The 15,877-nt window shown below is 42.1% G+C and overlaps 1 protein-coding gene across 1 annotated transcript in view; it reads left to right on the top strand.

Annotated features, from left to right (window-relative positions):
- ddx31 (DEAD (Asp-Glu-Ala-Asp) box polypeptide 31) overlaps nt 1-13,675 on the top strand; it is a 36,764-nt gene extending 23,089 nt beyond the window's left edge. Inside the window, exons 20-22 of the mRNA XM_078285401.1 lie at nt 66-354; nt 3,488-3,594; nt 13,473-13,675. Coding sequence (XP_078141527.1) covers nt 66-354; nt 3,488-3,594; nt 13,473-13,675 — 599 coding nt within the window. The remainder of the gene's footprint in view (nt 1-65; nt 355-3,487; nt 3,595-13,472) is intronic.
- The last annotated feature ends 2,202 nt before the right edge of the window (nt 13,676-15,877 follow it).

Raw genomic sequence — 15,877 nt, 5'->3', positions numbered from 1 at the left:
TCAACATGGAGGTTTAGGACGATGAGATCAGTAATAAAGAGTTATGTGTTACTGTTGTTACCCAGCTCTCCAGTCGTTCCTGCGGGCCTACACAGCCTACCCCTCCTCTCTGAAACACATCTTCCACATCCGCTCGCTCCACCTGGGCCACGCTGCTAAGAGCTTCGGCCTGCGGGACGCGCCGCAGGGCCTGGGGGCCGGGACCGGGGCCGCCGGGACCGCCAAGAACCAGGACAAGACCGCCAAGAACCAGGACAGGACCATCAAGGGCAAGAACCAGGCCAGGAACCAGAACCAAGCCAAGAACCAGGCCAGGAACGCAGCGCAGGGCCAGGGTAAAGCTGGAGGGAAGAGGTGAGCTGCCATTGGTTGGTTTAAGATAAGATAAGATGAGATAAAATAAGATAAGATGAGATAAGATAGCACTTTATTAATCCCCTTGGGGAAATTCAGGTGCCACAGTAGCAACTGGCAGAACAGTACCAAGGAAAGGATAATAAAAGATTAGAGGTAATGTACATAATATAGAAACTATAGAGACAGTGCAAAAATGCTAATAATAATAATGCGTATTCGTATATATATACTGTATATATACATAATGAGGAGTTCAGTCATTAGTACTGATGAGGGAAGGGGGGGGCTCTGAGGGGCTAGGGTCCAAGTCCAGGTCTGAGGTGAGAGGGGTTCTCCAGGATGGAGGTGGTCTTTCCCCTCGTCGTCCTCTCTGCCGCGGCCTCCAGACCGTCCACTTCCTGTTTGAGCCGTTTGAATCAGAGGAGCTGAGGCTGAACAGAGAAGAGCAGCTGGAAACAGAACAAAATATTCTGCTCAAGTAGAAGAGCAGTTACCGGTATAAAACTATTAAAGCTGCACTAAGTGATTTCAGACCCTGTAACAGTCCTGAAGCTGCGTGGAGATTTCCGTGAGACGAATGATGTAAACAAACAGCCACACAGCAGCAGCTTGTTGTTGTTTTCTCCTCTTTCCTAAAGCTTGTTGTCAAAAAATATATTTTTTTTGCCAGCAATCTACACACAATTCCCCATAATGACAAAGCCAAAACACATTTTTAGAATTTTGTGTGTGAAAAAGTGACGCGGCCTGAACACTCTGAAGCGCAGATCAGACCAGATTCATCTGATGAAAGATCTTACGACATCATCTACAGCAAAGCTTCAACACAGACGCATAACTTGCCCTAAAGTCGACATATATAAGGTATAAAGGTAAAATTACAATTACTCACTTCAGAAATGCTTGGTACAAGTACAAGTACACAAAACTGGTCATTTACAGTCATGAGAAATGTAAATTTAATACTTCCACTCTGTTTATAACAGCTGTCCTGCAGTCAAGACATCCATGCTGCTGTGTGTGTGTGTGTGTGTGTGTGTGTGTGTGTGTGTGTGTGTGTCTGACACATCTATCTGACTCGGCTCATTAACAGAGAACCCCTGCTGAGATGATTGACAGAGCGACAGACACACACACACACACACACACACACAGACTCAATTAAAGCTACTACTCCCTTTAGTCACAGATCCATGTTTACACTCAGTGGAACTGCAGTCGACACAGGAGACACTCTGTGTGGGTTGGGGTGTGTGTGTGTGTGTGTGTGTGTGTGTGTATATGTTGATGGTGTTATTGTTAACAGCTGCTCCTAACAGTGGGCCTGTCTGGACAAGGTCTGACCACACACACACACACACACACACACACACTCACACACACCAACGGTCAGTGGAGACTTCATTACAGGTGTGTGTGTGTGTGTGTGTGTGTATACAGGTTAGTTAGTGAGGGAGTGGTAGTTTTCTCCATAGAAAGTGAGATTTCACCACATCATCTCCACAGTGATCCAGCCTGTCTCCAGGTCATGAATCTTCTCCTGTCTGTTCTGAACAGCCGGAGTCTGGTCGCTCCTTCCTGCCGCACAGGAAGTGATGCGTTTTATATTTCCAGTTTGTTTGGACTCAGCAGCAGAAGAAGAACTGGGTAGTTAGCATGAGCAGCGATAGCCACCATGAAGGAACAGAGAGAGAGAAAAGAGAAACTCAAACTGCAGCAACAGGAAATCCAAGCCCCGCCCACACTGTTTGATTGACAGGTGATGTGTTGGAAGAGCAGAGAGGAAACACCACAGTGAGGCTGAAGCTGTGGGTCTGAAGCCTCCCGAGCTGCAGCTGCAGGCCGGTCCAACAGGAGGCGCTGCGGCCGGCAGCCTGTTGCTGCTGCAGATCAATACAGTGATGAAGCAGAGCGTTCCCCAGGGGGGTGGAGCCCCGAGCCTGCCCCGGGGCGGGGGGGGGGGGAGTCTAGCTCTGGGCTTATTGATTAGTTAAAGACTGTCAAGGGAGAGAGAGAGAGAGTGTGTGTGTGTGTGTGTGTGTGTGTTATTGATCAGGCAGAGGGAGGCTGGTAGAACACGGCTCCTGCTGCGGTGGGACCAGACACACACACACACACTCCCCTGGCAGTCTTTAACTAATCAATAACCCCAGAGTTAAACACACACACAGTCACAGTTGAGGCAGGAAACCTTTAATCTGCTGTCTGTACAGAGTCATCTGTGGACCTGCTTCACTGTCATATAGTGTTGTTATCTGTATCTACAGAGTTTAAAGAGGATTCAGTTTCATCTCCAACCTGCAGCAGCCTGTCTCCATGATGGAGGAACATGTAGAACTGTGTGTTAGTTAATAAAGTGTAAATCTGTAGAACTGTGTGTTAGTTAATAAAGTGTAAATCTGTAGAACTGTGTGTTAGTTAATAAAGTGTAAATCTGTAGAACTGTGTGTTAGTTAATAAAGTGTAAATCTGTAGAACTGTGTGTTAGTTAATAAAGTGTAAATCTGTAGAACTGTGTGTTAGTTAATAAAGTGTAAATCTGTAGAACTGTGTGTTAGTTAATAAAGTGTAAATCTGTAGAACTGTGTGTTAGTTAATAAAGTGTAAATCTGTATGAAGCAGCTAGAAGCAGAGAGCAGCTGAGTCAGCTTGTTGTGGTGTGGCTGTAGATCCATTCAGTAACGTTCTCAGTAAAAGTGAATAGTGTGATAAGGTGGATTTGGTTACTGTGACACAGTAAACTGTCTTGTCTTTAGCCCTAGTCTCTACTCCAAAACACTCTGAGTTGTAGCTTGAGAAGAGTCAGCTCAGTTAACCTGAACAAACTGTTAGCTAGCTAACTAGCCGGCAAACACACTGATGTTAATGTGAACATGCTAACGCTAGCTGCTGCTAGCTACGTTAGCTAGTGTGCTAATCAGATGTGTTAACAAGACAGTGATGTTAGCTGACCAGATGCTATGGTTAGCTAGCTAACTAGCCAGCAGGCTAATTTAGCAAAGCAATTGATGCTAATGTTCTTATGTTAGCCTGAAATGTGATGTGAACCTCTCTCCTCTCCTTGTTTCCTCTCCTCTCCTCTCCTTGTTTCCTCTCCTCTCCTCTCCTTGTTTCCTCTCCTCTCCTCCAGGTTTTCTCCTGGTCAGAGGGAGGTCGGTCTCCTTCGCTCTGAGTTCTCCAGCGGATTGGAGGGAGGCGACGCCATGAAGAAGAAGAGGAAGAAGAAGACGGCAGGAGGTCAGACAGGAGAGGGGGAGGAGGATGAAGAGTAGAGGAGGAGGAGGAGGAGGTCAGAGGTTCGACCCTCACCACAGCCAGGCTCTGAACCTGCTCACTTCATCAGCTGAGGGACCAAAACCACAAACACAGGAGAGGAGGAGGGAGCTGGAGCAGCAGTGCATGATGGGATAAAGATACTGCAGGAAGTCAGTGGTTCTAAAGATGGGGTTTGGGGACCTTCAGGTAGCCATGATGGATTCTCACACGGTCTTCAGATGGAGAGAAATTACAGGACTCAGAATATTTTCATTTCAAATAAAACCAACAGAATGAAGGATTTTCATCTCAGCTCTTCACTCCTGAGTTTTGGTTTGCGGTTACAAAATGTGTTTTTCTGTAAAGAGTGAAAAAGCCGATCAGGAGAAATCAAAGTCTTTCTTGTTGGATTCAAATGAGCCTGGATATGTTAAAACTTCCAAGTTGTTGCTTTTCATCATCATCATTCTGACAGATATTCCGATATGAAGTGAATGCAGCATCAAGTATGAACAGAGACAGCCAACAGCCAATCAGTGTTGAGAAAGAAAGAAACAAGACAGGAAGTGTGGAATGAAAAATGCCCCAACTTCCTGTTTGTTTTGGTTGTGTTGTAGCAGCGCGACAGATCTGAAAGTTTAGTGATGTTGGAGCTCAGGTGTGTATCCCACAATGCAACTGGTCAGGTGTGTGTCCCCACAATCCACCTGTCACAGCACAATATAATAAACGCAGTATGTGAAAAAATCAGGGGTTGAATATTTTATGGATCAACTCCAGTTGACATGAAATTAAACTAAATGTATTTATCTGATGTTTGATGATCTTGTCAGAACAACATGGATCTCTGACTCACTGTGTGTTTTGTATTCGTAACATTTTGAATTATCAATAACTTCTGGTCCCACAGCGGTGAAACTGCTGAGGAAACGGGTCTGATTTACAAAAAAAAAAATGTTTTGAGTTTAGATTCATCAGTTTGTTTTTATGAAATGAAGATTTTCCCAGTCGGGTGTTCTGGATCAAACTGTTCACACTTCTACTGTTGGAAAATAAAGTTTGTATTTTTAGCCTGATTCATCCAGTTCTGTTCTGTCAGACCCACATGACACAAAGTACTGCAGGAGTACTACACTATCCATAATACTGCAGGAGTACTACACTATCCATAATACTGCAGGAGTACTACAGTATCCATAATACTGCAGGAGTACTACACTATCCAGAGTACTGCAGGAGTACTACACTATCCATAATACTGCAGGAGTACTACACTATCCATAATACTGCAGGAGTACTACACTATCCAGAGTACTGCAGGAGTACTACACTATCCATAATACTGCAGGAGTACTACACTATCCATAATACTGCAGGAGTACTACACTATCCATAATACTGCAGGAGTACTACACTATCCATAATACTGCAGGAGTACTACAGTATCCATAATACTGCAGGAGTACTACACTATCCATAATACTGCAGGAGTACTACACTATCCATAATACTGCAGGAGTACTACACTATCCATAATACTGCAGGAGTACTACAGTATCCATAATACTGCAGGAGTACTACAGTATCCAGAGTACTGCAGGAGTACTACACTGTACTGCAGTAGTACCAGACAGAGCAGCAGCAGACTTTCAGGTCTGGTGAGTTTTTGTTTTTCTCTTCCATGACGGAAGAGAGTTTGATTTTCAGTGTAATTTCTCCCATGATGCCTCAGTTCTGTCCGAGGCTCATGATGAACCTCATGACGAGGCGGTGATGGACGCCTCGCTTCCAAAACTCCACAGCTACATTTTGGAGAAAAAAATCAGTTTGTTTCCAGAAACAACTGAAGACTGAGATCTGTTCACGCTGCAGCTGACGTCTGCACACACACACTCACACACACTCACACACCATACACACACACCAACACATTAACACACTCACACACACACTAACACATTAACACACACACACCAACACAACACACACTAACACATTAACACACACACACACACACTAACACACTGTGCATACTAACACACCACAGCACTTAAAGTAATGATCAGAAATCATCGCTGCCTTTTAACAGCATTAATATTTAATTGACTAGATAATGTTTAATATTTCATCGGCTATAAATTTATGATTAACAATTAAATGTCCTGTTGTCCACAAGTCTGATTTTATTGATTTCTGGACAAAGTGGTGAAACATGAGGCAGCTTTGTGCTGATCTATCATCTATCTGATCTATTATCTTTAGGTTTGATCATATTCAGCTTCTGGATCAGTATCATTTCAGTGTGAATCAGTCCTTAAATATTGCTTCTATTAAGTTTAAATTTAACATCATTTTCATGAAAATGTATTTTTCCCAGCGTCTCCTGTATCAAACTGCTCAGGATAAATATTTTAGTAGAAAAAAAAAATGAGAAAAGCTTATTTTCTTTCCATCTGTTGTGAATGTGAATATAAAATGTGTTGATGAAAAGACTTGAGGCTCCAACTGCCAACATTTATGGAAAAAAACAAACTCAAGCTGTTTCTGCAGTGAAGTGTTGAGCTGTCGCTGCAGACGGAGGTCTGGACCGGACCGGTCTGCAGTCCGGACTTCACAACAAACCACAGAAACTGTTGCTGCTCTTTAACAAATTTATTTACAGTTTGTTCTTTTAAAAAACAGAAATATTTGGAAATAAAAAGATCTGGAAGCACAACAGACTCAGGATCAGCTGCTGTCCGTCATGCAAACCCCCTGGTTCAGTTCAGTTCAGTTCAGTTCAGTTCAGTTCAGCTCAGTTCAGATTCCTGTTCCTTATGAAGTTTTCATGATCTTCAGTTCCTCTCTCCTCTCTCAGGATCAGAATAAAGTTCGTCATGATGTTCTGCAGAATAATAGTTCAGTTCAAAGTTAAACTGAATGAATGTGAAGACTGAGTCGTCACAATCCTGGCTCCTGATTGGCCGACAGCGGTGGCTCCTCTGGTATAAATGAGGTAAACTTGCTGAGTGGAAGCTTTCAGTTCAGATGCTGCAGACTGGATCCTGATTGGACGGATTTCAGTCATTCTGTAGTGAGGGAGCCAATCAGGAGCGAGTCCAGCTGTGATGCGTTTCCTGGAGTTCGAGTTCGACTGAAACTGACTGGAGAAAAGGAGCTTTGAAAATGTAAAAACTTTAAATTTAACCATCAAACAAAATCACATTTTAACAATGTGTTCATTAAACATCTTTGATCAGATGTGAATAGAAAGAGCAGAAAATATGAATTTGTTTAATATTGGACCTTTAAAATGTTTAAATTGAAAATCTGTCAGTCTCATCATGTTTCTCCATGAAGAACAGAATCTGAAATAATCTGATTACATCACATCCATAACACCCATCATATATACAGTAACAGACATATTGCTGCTGTAGTTTATTGCATTTTTGTTTGTTGTGAAGTTTGATTGACAGGTGACATGTTGTCCATCCACAACATTATGGCTTCTGTTCTGACTGGGAGCGGACCAGTGGATCTCTGCAGGAACCAGTTTAACCAGTGATGTAATGGTACAGGAAGCAACAGGTGGGTGACCTCTGACCTCCAGGTGAACAAGACCAACAGAAACAAAAGTCACTTTTATTTAGAAAAGCTTCACGTACTTTAAAGACCCGATCTTCATAGAACTGACATCAGTTTGAAGCTACTTCCTCTGATGTATGAAGGCTTTGAGGTGATGGAACCCCCTTGGCGGCCATCTTGGAGGTCCTCAGCTCTGTGAACAGCTGACTGTGTTTCTGTCGTCTCAACAGAACTGAACAGACGGTTAATTTCTGTCTGTTTCTGACTGAACTGATCACTTCATCACTGATCCATCTGATTGATTTAGTGTTTAGATAATGTCAGCTTGTTAGCTAGCTAACCATAGTATCTGGTCAGCTAACATCACTGTCTTGTTGTTAACACATCCGATTAGCACACTAGCTAACGTATCTAGTAGCGGCTAGCGTTAGCGTGTTCACATTAACATCAGTGTGTTTGCCGGCTAGTTAGCTAGCTAACAGTTTGTTCAGGTTAACTGAGCTGACTCTTCTCAAGCTACAACTCAGAGTGTTTTGGAGTAGAGACTAGGGCTAAAGACAAGACAGTTTACTGTGTCACAGTAACCAAATCCACCTTATCACACTATTCACTTTTACTGAGAACGTTACTGAATGGATCTACAGCCACACCACAACAAGCTGACTCAGCTGCTCTCTGCTTCTAGCTGCTTCATACAGATTTACACTTTATTAACTAACACACAGTTCTACAAGCTGGCTGGAAGCAGGTTGGACATTAAAATAGAAAAATGGGAAAATAATTCTGCACACTGCAAATAAAAGGCTGGGACAAAAAAGTTTCTTTAGTTCAGAAAAACGAATTTATTGCATAAGTGCTCAACTTAAAAGTGCAAGTGAAAAAACTATATACAAAGGAACTAAGGAGCAAATGTTTCAGCTGAAACGTTTTGAATTATTTCCCCATTTTTCTAGTTTACAATATTTTAATTTTTGCACCTGCGTTACAGTTGACCTTCATCTGAGCGCAACCACCATCTTGGAGATTAAAATATAAATCCTTTATAGATTTATGTAAAAAAAAAAACATTTTTGTCAGTCTAAAAAGGTTTTAAACTTTCCTGTAAATAAAAGATGGTAAAGTGACTTTATCCCTGGTTTTAACTCCAGCAGCTTGTGTTTCTGTATTTTCATCCTTCACTGCTGTCAGCTTCTTAGTAAGGTTCTGGTTTGTTCCAGTCCAGTCTCAGTCCAGTATCAGTCCAGTCTCAGTCCAGTATCAGTCCAGTCTCAGTCCAGTATCAGTCCAGTATCAGTCCAGTATCAGTCCAGTCTCAGTCCAGTCTCAGTCCAGTATCAGTCCAGTCTCAGTCCAGTCTCAGTCCAGTATCAGTCCAGTATCAGTCCAGTCTCAGTCCAGTATCAGTCCAGTATCAGTCCAGTCTCAGTCCAGTATCAGTCCAGTATCAGTCCAGTATCAGTCCAGTCTCAGTCCAGTCTCAGTCCAGTATCAGTCCAGTCTCAGTCCAGTCTCAGTCCAGTATCAGTCCAGTATCAGTCCAGTATCAGTCCAGTCTCAGTCCAGTCTCAGTCCAGTCTCAGTCCAGTCTCAGTCCAGTCTCAGTCTCCTCCTCTCCTCAGCGGGGGTGCGGGACGGGGCGGGGCAGCTCGGGGTGGATCAGCACCCGGGGCAGCAGGGTGCGGTGGGGGGGCGGGGCCGGGGGGGGGGGGCCTCGGTACAGGTACAGGTCCAGGCTGGGGGGGGCGGGGGGGAACAGGTAGTGTGTGGGGGGGAACATCATGCCGGCCTCCAGGAACTCCAGACCGACCGCCGACTGACGCTTCCACTTCGTCCTGCAGGGGAGAGGCATTCATATTCATATTATTATTCATATTATTATTATCATTATTATTATTATCATTGTTATTATTATTACTATTATTACTATTACTGTTATTGTTATTACTATTAACAATGACTTCCACTTCGTCCTGCAGGGGAGAGGCATTCATATTCATATTATTATTCATATTATTATTCATATTATTATTATCATTGTTATTATTATTACTATTATTACTATTACTATTATTGTTATTACTATTAACAATGACTTCCACTTCGTCCTGCAGGGGAGAGGCATTCATATTAATATTATTAATATTATTAGTATTATTATTACTATTATTACTATTATTATTGTTATTATTGTTACTGTTATTGTTGTTATTATTATTATTACTATTACTATTATTTTTATTACTATTAACAATGACTTCCACTTCGTCCTGCAGGAGGGAGAGGCATTATTAATAATATTATTATAAATATGAATATTATTATTAACAATAGTAATAATAATAATGATAATAATAATAATAATGATAATACAGTTTATTTGTATAGTGCTTTTCTAAATACTCAAAGATGTTTTACATAGTAAACGAGATAAACAAAACACATAACAGACAATATCTATGAATAAGAGAATAAAACATTTCAAATAGAGAGAAAGAAAAGAGATTAAAAAGGATGTAATAGTTATTATAATAATAATAATAATAATAGCAACAGTATCAACATCCCTTAGTCCTGGTGAATGGAATAATAACTGAAATCTATGTATGCATCTATTTATTTATTAATTTATTTATTTTTAACAATAACAATAGTTCTAATAATATAGTTAGTCCTGTTGGTCCGGACAGCATCAATAATAATAACAATGAAACAAATTAGTATGCAATAAATAAAGAAAATAAATAATACTGCTGTTACTATTACCAACAATAATAATAATAATGATAATAATAACTTTATTTGTAAAACAGTTTCCAACGTTTTTTCACCATCAGGAAAATGTAAAGACAGACAGAAGAAAACAGAAGTGAGGTAAAGTCAAGCTGTAATATGATTTCCCCAAATAATTCAGAAACTATTTTAATATTTTTTCTGTCTCTTCATGAGGTGAACGGATGGAAATCTGCAGATCTGAGTCGGAGACGGAGGAACAAATCTCTTTATTCTTAATGTGTTTTAAGTCGAATGAGTCCGAGCGTCTCCCAGCAGCTCAGAGGGATAAATCCAGATCCAGACTCTGTCTCTCAGCTCCGCTCGGTCCGGTCCTAAAAGGTTTTTATTTGTTTGTTGCATTAGAGGAAACAGCAGCCGACCGCCATCCATTATTGATCATTAGAAGCGATTGTGTAATTACAGCACACGCTTCTGAATTATTGATTAGACTGTATTCATTATTCATCAGCAAATGTCTCGCATGTAATTTGTCCACAGTGATACTGAATGGACAGGGAGACAGACAGGCAGACAGACAGACAGGCAGACAGACAGACAGACAGACAGACAGGCAGACAGACAGACAGACAGGCAGACAGACAGACAGGCAGACAGACAGACAGACAGACAGGCAGACAGACAGACAGACAGGCAGACAGACAGACAGACAGACAGGCAGACAGGCAGACAGGCAGACAGACAGACAGGCAGACAGACAGGCAGACAGGCAGACAGACAGACAGACAGGCAGACAGGCAGACAGACAGACAGGCAGACAGACAGACAGACAGACAGACAGGTTTCTGTCTGGACATCAACAGAGGAAAACCACATGGAAAAGGGAAAAACTCATCTAAATCTTTGATTTATTCATTTATTCTCCTGAATCAAAGAGTTTATACAAACATCCTCTGACTTGTGAAGTCATCAGATCCAGTTCAGTCTGAACTAGCAGCTTCTTCTCTTTCACTTTTCTGTATTTTGTGCTGCAGCCTAAATTCAAAATGGATTCAACTGAGATTTTAGTTTTTGTCAACAATCTGCATAAAATACCCAATTATTACAAAGTGAAAACATGTTTTTAACATTTTTGCAAATTTATTGAAAGTTGAATCCAGAAACATTTTATTTAAATCAGAGTCAGGAGTTTGATTCTCCGCTCTTCAGGATTTGGGGATTTTCTCCACTAAGTTTCAGATCAGCTGATCAGTTTCTTCACTTCACTGATTTTCAACAGGATTCAAGTTTGGACTTTCACATTCCTGCTGTGAGTCTGAAGTCTCAGAAACCTGCAGCAGCTTCTCTACAGTCTGTCTGACCGACGGCTTCCTTCCTCCACACAGATCCAGTTCAGTCAGACTCCTCGGCCTCGGTCTCGGTCTCTGGATCCGTTTCTCAGTTTTGACTCAGCAGACTGGAGACTGTCAGCAGGATGAGGTTTAGTCTCATACAGAACATGCAGAGTTCAGGTGAGGAAACGGCTCCGGTCTCCAGCTGCTGAGCTCTGCTGTGTTCACATGTCAGGCTGGAAGTCTTTCATTTTCAGTGGAGTTAAACTGAATCAGCTGTTTTCCACTCTGATAGGATAGGGTAGTTATATTTACTTTATTATTTACTTGATTCATTATTTCAATTAACAAGAACAATTATTTGCCTAATAAAATAAAAACGAGCCAAAAACAAAGTAATGACAGTTTGACATTATTAGTTGACAACAACATGAAGCGTCTGTCGGTGAAACTGCAGCTTGGTGCCACAGACTGTCTGTAGCTGTTGGAGCCGGTCTGTTGTCTTGCTGCTGTTGGGTGAGCAGGTGACTGAGCTGAGGAAGCTGCTGTACAGTGAGCTGATGCAGTGAAGTGTTGGTTCTCTGCTGTTCTGCAGAAACACGTTCTCCCTCTGCAGGTTCAGGTCCGGTCAGCTGGACCTGAACCTGAACTCAGTTTGAGACTCACTGAATATTACTGACTGAATATTTCAGCTTTTCATTTTTCCCACGGTGCAGCCGAGGACATCGTGAGACAACTGCAGGTCAGTCAGTCAGTCAGGAAACGCTTCGTGAGATGTCGCTTAGTGAGACGGCCTCTAGAGGGCGTCGTTGACTAAGATCCTGTCCACATGTATACGGATATTTTTGAAAACGTAAAGTATTTTCTCTGTGTTTCGGCGTCCCGTCACACCAAAACGGCGTCTTAGGTCACTGAAAAGGAGCTTTTGGAAAACGCCTTCCAGGGTGGAGATTTTTCAAAACTCTGTTGTCGTGTGTTGGTGTGGACCGGAGCTTTTAGAAAACGCTGACATCATGACCTCAACTAGCGCATGGCAATCGTTGTTACCTCCGCCAAGGAGGTTATGTTTTCGGTGCCGTTTGTTTGTTTGTTTGTTTGTTTGTTTGTTTGTCAGCAGGATTACAGAAAAACTACTCGCCCGATTTTCATGAAACTTGGTGGAAGGGTGTAGCATGGGCCGAGGAAGAACCCATTAAATTTTGGAGCGGATCCGGATCCGACTCACGAACAAGCAGTTGGCCTTGGCGGAGGTCGGCGCTCTCCGAGTGCCCCTCTAGTTTTATTTGTACTGAGCAGCGTCAGGAACGTACGAGCGATGGCGGACCACCAGTTTGTTAACGTGTCAGGACTGTGAGGTTACAGGTTTACAGGTCAGCCTAGCTGTAATCCACGATCCGCCTCGCTTTTGAAAAAAGTGGCAGAAACGAAGCGGAGCGTTCAGTTTGTTGCCAGGCAACCAAAGTAGCGCTGAGTTGTCCTCTTGAGAAGTGAGCGCGGATCTTATCCGCTCAAGTTGAACTATTTTCCACTCTTTGCGCGACCAGCCGCCGGTGAGCGTGGAATCCGCTTCCATAGGAAATAATGACATCTGAGCAGAAACCGCTCCGCAACGTGACGCTGCGGAGGCGTTTCAAATCATTTTTGTGTTCTTGTTCAGGAAGGTTTCTGAAAACGGAGGAGGATGCGGAAGTGCGTTTTCAGAAATATCCACGTACATGTGGACAGAGCCTAACAGATGGTCTTTCTCTCTCCTGTGGGCTAAACGTCACATTCAGTCTCATACTGATGATGTCATATTGGATCTCACACAGAGCCGCACTCTTCACCGTTAATTTACAGACGTCCACGTCTTCTTCTGTCCTGCAAACCTTAACAGCAGGTCAGGTTATCACCTGTGGTGTGACGTGGTGAACAGGTCATTTAACAGATAAACGTGTCGCTGAGCATCGCTCCACTCTGCTGCTGATTTACAGACATCCACGTCTTCTGCTGCCCAGTAAACCTTAACGCTAGGTAACGTCTCCTGTGGTAGTTAAGTGACATTAGTGGAGTTATTTAACGATAACCGTGTTGTGATGCTTCAGTGAACTGACTGAACACACACTGTGGGTCTGTAGAGGATCTGTGCTTGTTGATTCAGGTGCCTGCATGTTAACAGTATATTCACAGTATAAATACATATGTAGTATTTGATGATGTAATATGACGTCATACCTCCTGTTCTGGTACCAGGTCTTGACCTGCGTGTCGCTCAGCCGGAGCGAAGCCGCCAGCTCCATGCGGTCCTGGACGCTCAGGTACTTCTGTCTCTGGAAGCTTCTCTCCAGCCGGGCCAGCTGCTGGTCGCTGAACGCCGTCCGAGCTTTACGAGCTTTCTTCAGCCGGCCGCCGCCGTCCGGGACCGAGACCGAGACCGGGACCCGGTCCGGACCTGACACAGAGAACAGGTACTTTATTTAAAAAGTAATGCTTCATAACAAATAGAGCAGTCCAGAACAGTTCTTCCAGCCGGTTCTCCCTGCAGGCTGAACAGAACCGAACGCCTCGGGCCTCACGCATGCTTTAATGTATTTTTTCTAATAAAAAAAACAAAACGTTCTTATTGGATACATTACGTGCCAGTGATCACAAAACCAATCAAAAGCACTGATCTGGGAACACAACATGCAGCCTGGGCCTCCAGCCGGCCCTGCTGCTCTGAGCTGAAGCTGACAGCAGAATTAAGGTCAAATATTTTTCTAAAGAGTTGGAAATAAGTTAAAAGAGTTATATCAGTTATGGGAATGAGAACAGAACAGAACAGAGGAGTCTGTAGAAAGATGGGAAGAGAGAAGAGCTGTTAGGTGATAAGAGGAGTGAAGGTTCAGCTGGATGTTCAGGTGTGAAGTCTGAAGAGTTACAGCAGCTGACAGACTGAACTGACAGAATTAAGGAAAGAAACCGGCGGCCTCCTTTTCCTCAGAGCTGGAAATCTGTTAGATGAATATTTAACAGAATAAACGGATCAGACTGAAGGAGACAGACGGAGATGGAAAGATATTAAAGATGTTTATTAAGAAACAAGAAGATAAACTGTGAACCTGATCTGTGACAGTGTGAAGTCTGCAGGACAGACAGATTAACCAATCAGATTCTGAGAAGATCTAAAGGTTCTCTGTAGCACCATGCTGAAATGGTTCTATGAAGAACCTTTAAGAATGCATCAGATGTTCCACACCAGCAGGATTAAAGGAACTCTTAAAGAACCGGCCGGTTCTGATTCAGCAGCAGAGACTGAAGAGAGATTTATTAAATCAGTGATGATCTTAATAAATCCAGAAAAACATGAAAGAATCATCGCTTTGTTTTAAAGGCTCAAGACAAACAGGAGATTCATCTGATTCATCTGATTCATCTGATTCATCTGATTCATCTGATTCATCTGATTTACAGATCATGGTGACGGACAGCTGCTGACTGTCTGCTGATCTGATCTGAACTAAATCACATCACCACTTCATAATGATGTCATAATACTCACCCAAGTATCACATTGTTTGCGTCCTTTTGAGTTATTACATTATTAATGAATATTATGGCATCAACTTAAAATATGTTCTACCCCTGATGAAGTAATAATCACTGGTTGATGGAATAATTGATTTTATCACATTTTCAGCCGAGCAGAGGAAATGTTTTGAGTTTCTCTGATTCAGTTTCTCTTCACTCTGAACTGAATGAGAAGATTCTGTCAGATCCACACAATCAGATGCAAAACACACAGCAGACATGAATATTAAAATATTAAAATATGATCATGTTTTGGTGTAATGGGGGGGGGCGGGGGGGGGGGGGGTAATCCTGCTAATCTGGTGAATCAAACCACTGGAGGATTATAAAACCTACAGACAGTCAGACAGACAGACAGACAGACAGACAGGCAGACAGACAGACAGACAGACAGACAGACAGTCAGTACATTTCCTCCTCATTGTGTCTTAATTTATTTCCTGAATATCAAGCATCTCATTTATGGTTTGATTTACACTGATGCTGATTTTAATAAGCGACACATCTTCCACTGTATATTAATTATTGATCAATTATTATCAATGATCATTTTTCAGCCTGATTGTAAAGGTTCTATCAGTTTCCTGTCTCCTGCATTAAGAATCATAATCTTAATATTTTACTGTTTCAGACTGGCTTCAGTCATTCCAACTTGCAGTTTTATCTTTTATTAAATTAAAATAGGATTAACATAATTGAATACATTAAATAAATTGACTGAATACATTTGATTTGATTGATACTTTAACAGCTGACGAATTTCTATCAAACTGAAAAAAGAAACTTTATGTCACAGACAAATTGATTTGATTCATCCGTTTCTGTTTGGTTTTATTTTATTTTCTATATTTTTGAAGCTGTTTCTGGATCAGATCAGCTTGATCTTTCAGGTTAATTTTCATATTTTCAGAGTTTTATCTTCTTATTGTGGCCGCTAACAGATTTATTCTGCTGTTGGCTTTGATGGCTTTAATAAGGAAGCCAATTAGGGACAAACTGTCCGAGCGGCTCATTAATTATTAACCAGAAAATGTAATTATTGGTCGTTAGAGAGAAACCCGCTGACAAGACGCTTTAATGTCTGAAGA

This window comes from Centroberyx gerrardi, chromosome 8 (assembly GCF_048128805.1).
Source record: "Centroberyx gerrardi isolate f3 chromosome 8, fCenGer3.hap1.cur.20231027, whole genome shotgun sequence".
NCBI lineage: Eukaryota > Metazoa > Chordata > Actinopteri > Beryciformes > Berycidae > Centroberyx > Centroberyx gerrardi.
Note: the sequence above shows the minus strand (reverse complement) of the source record. Positions and strands in the feature narration are given on the sequence as shown.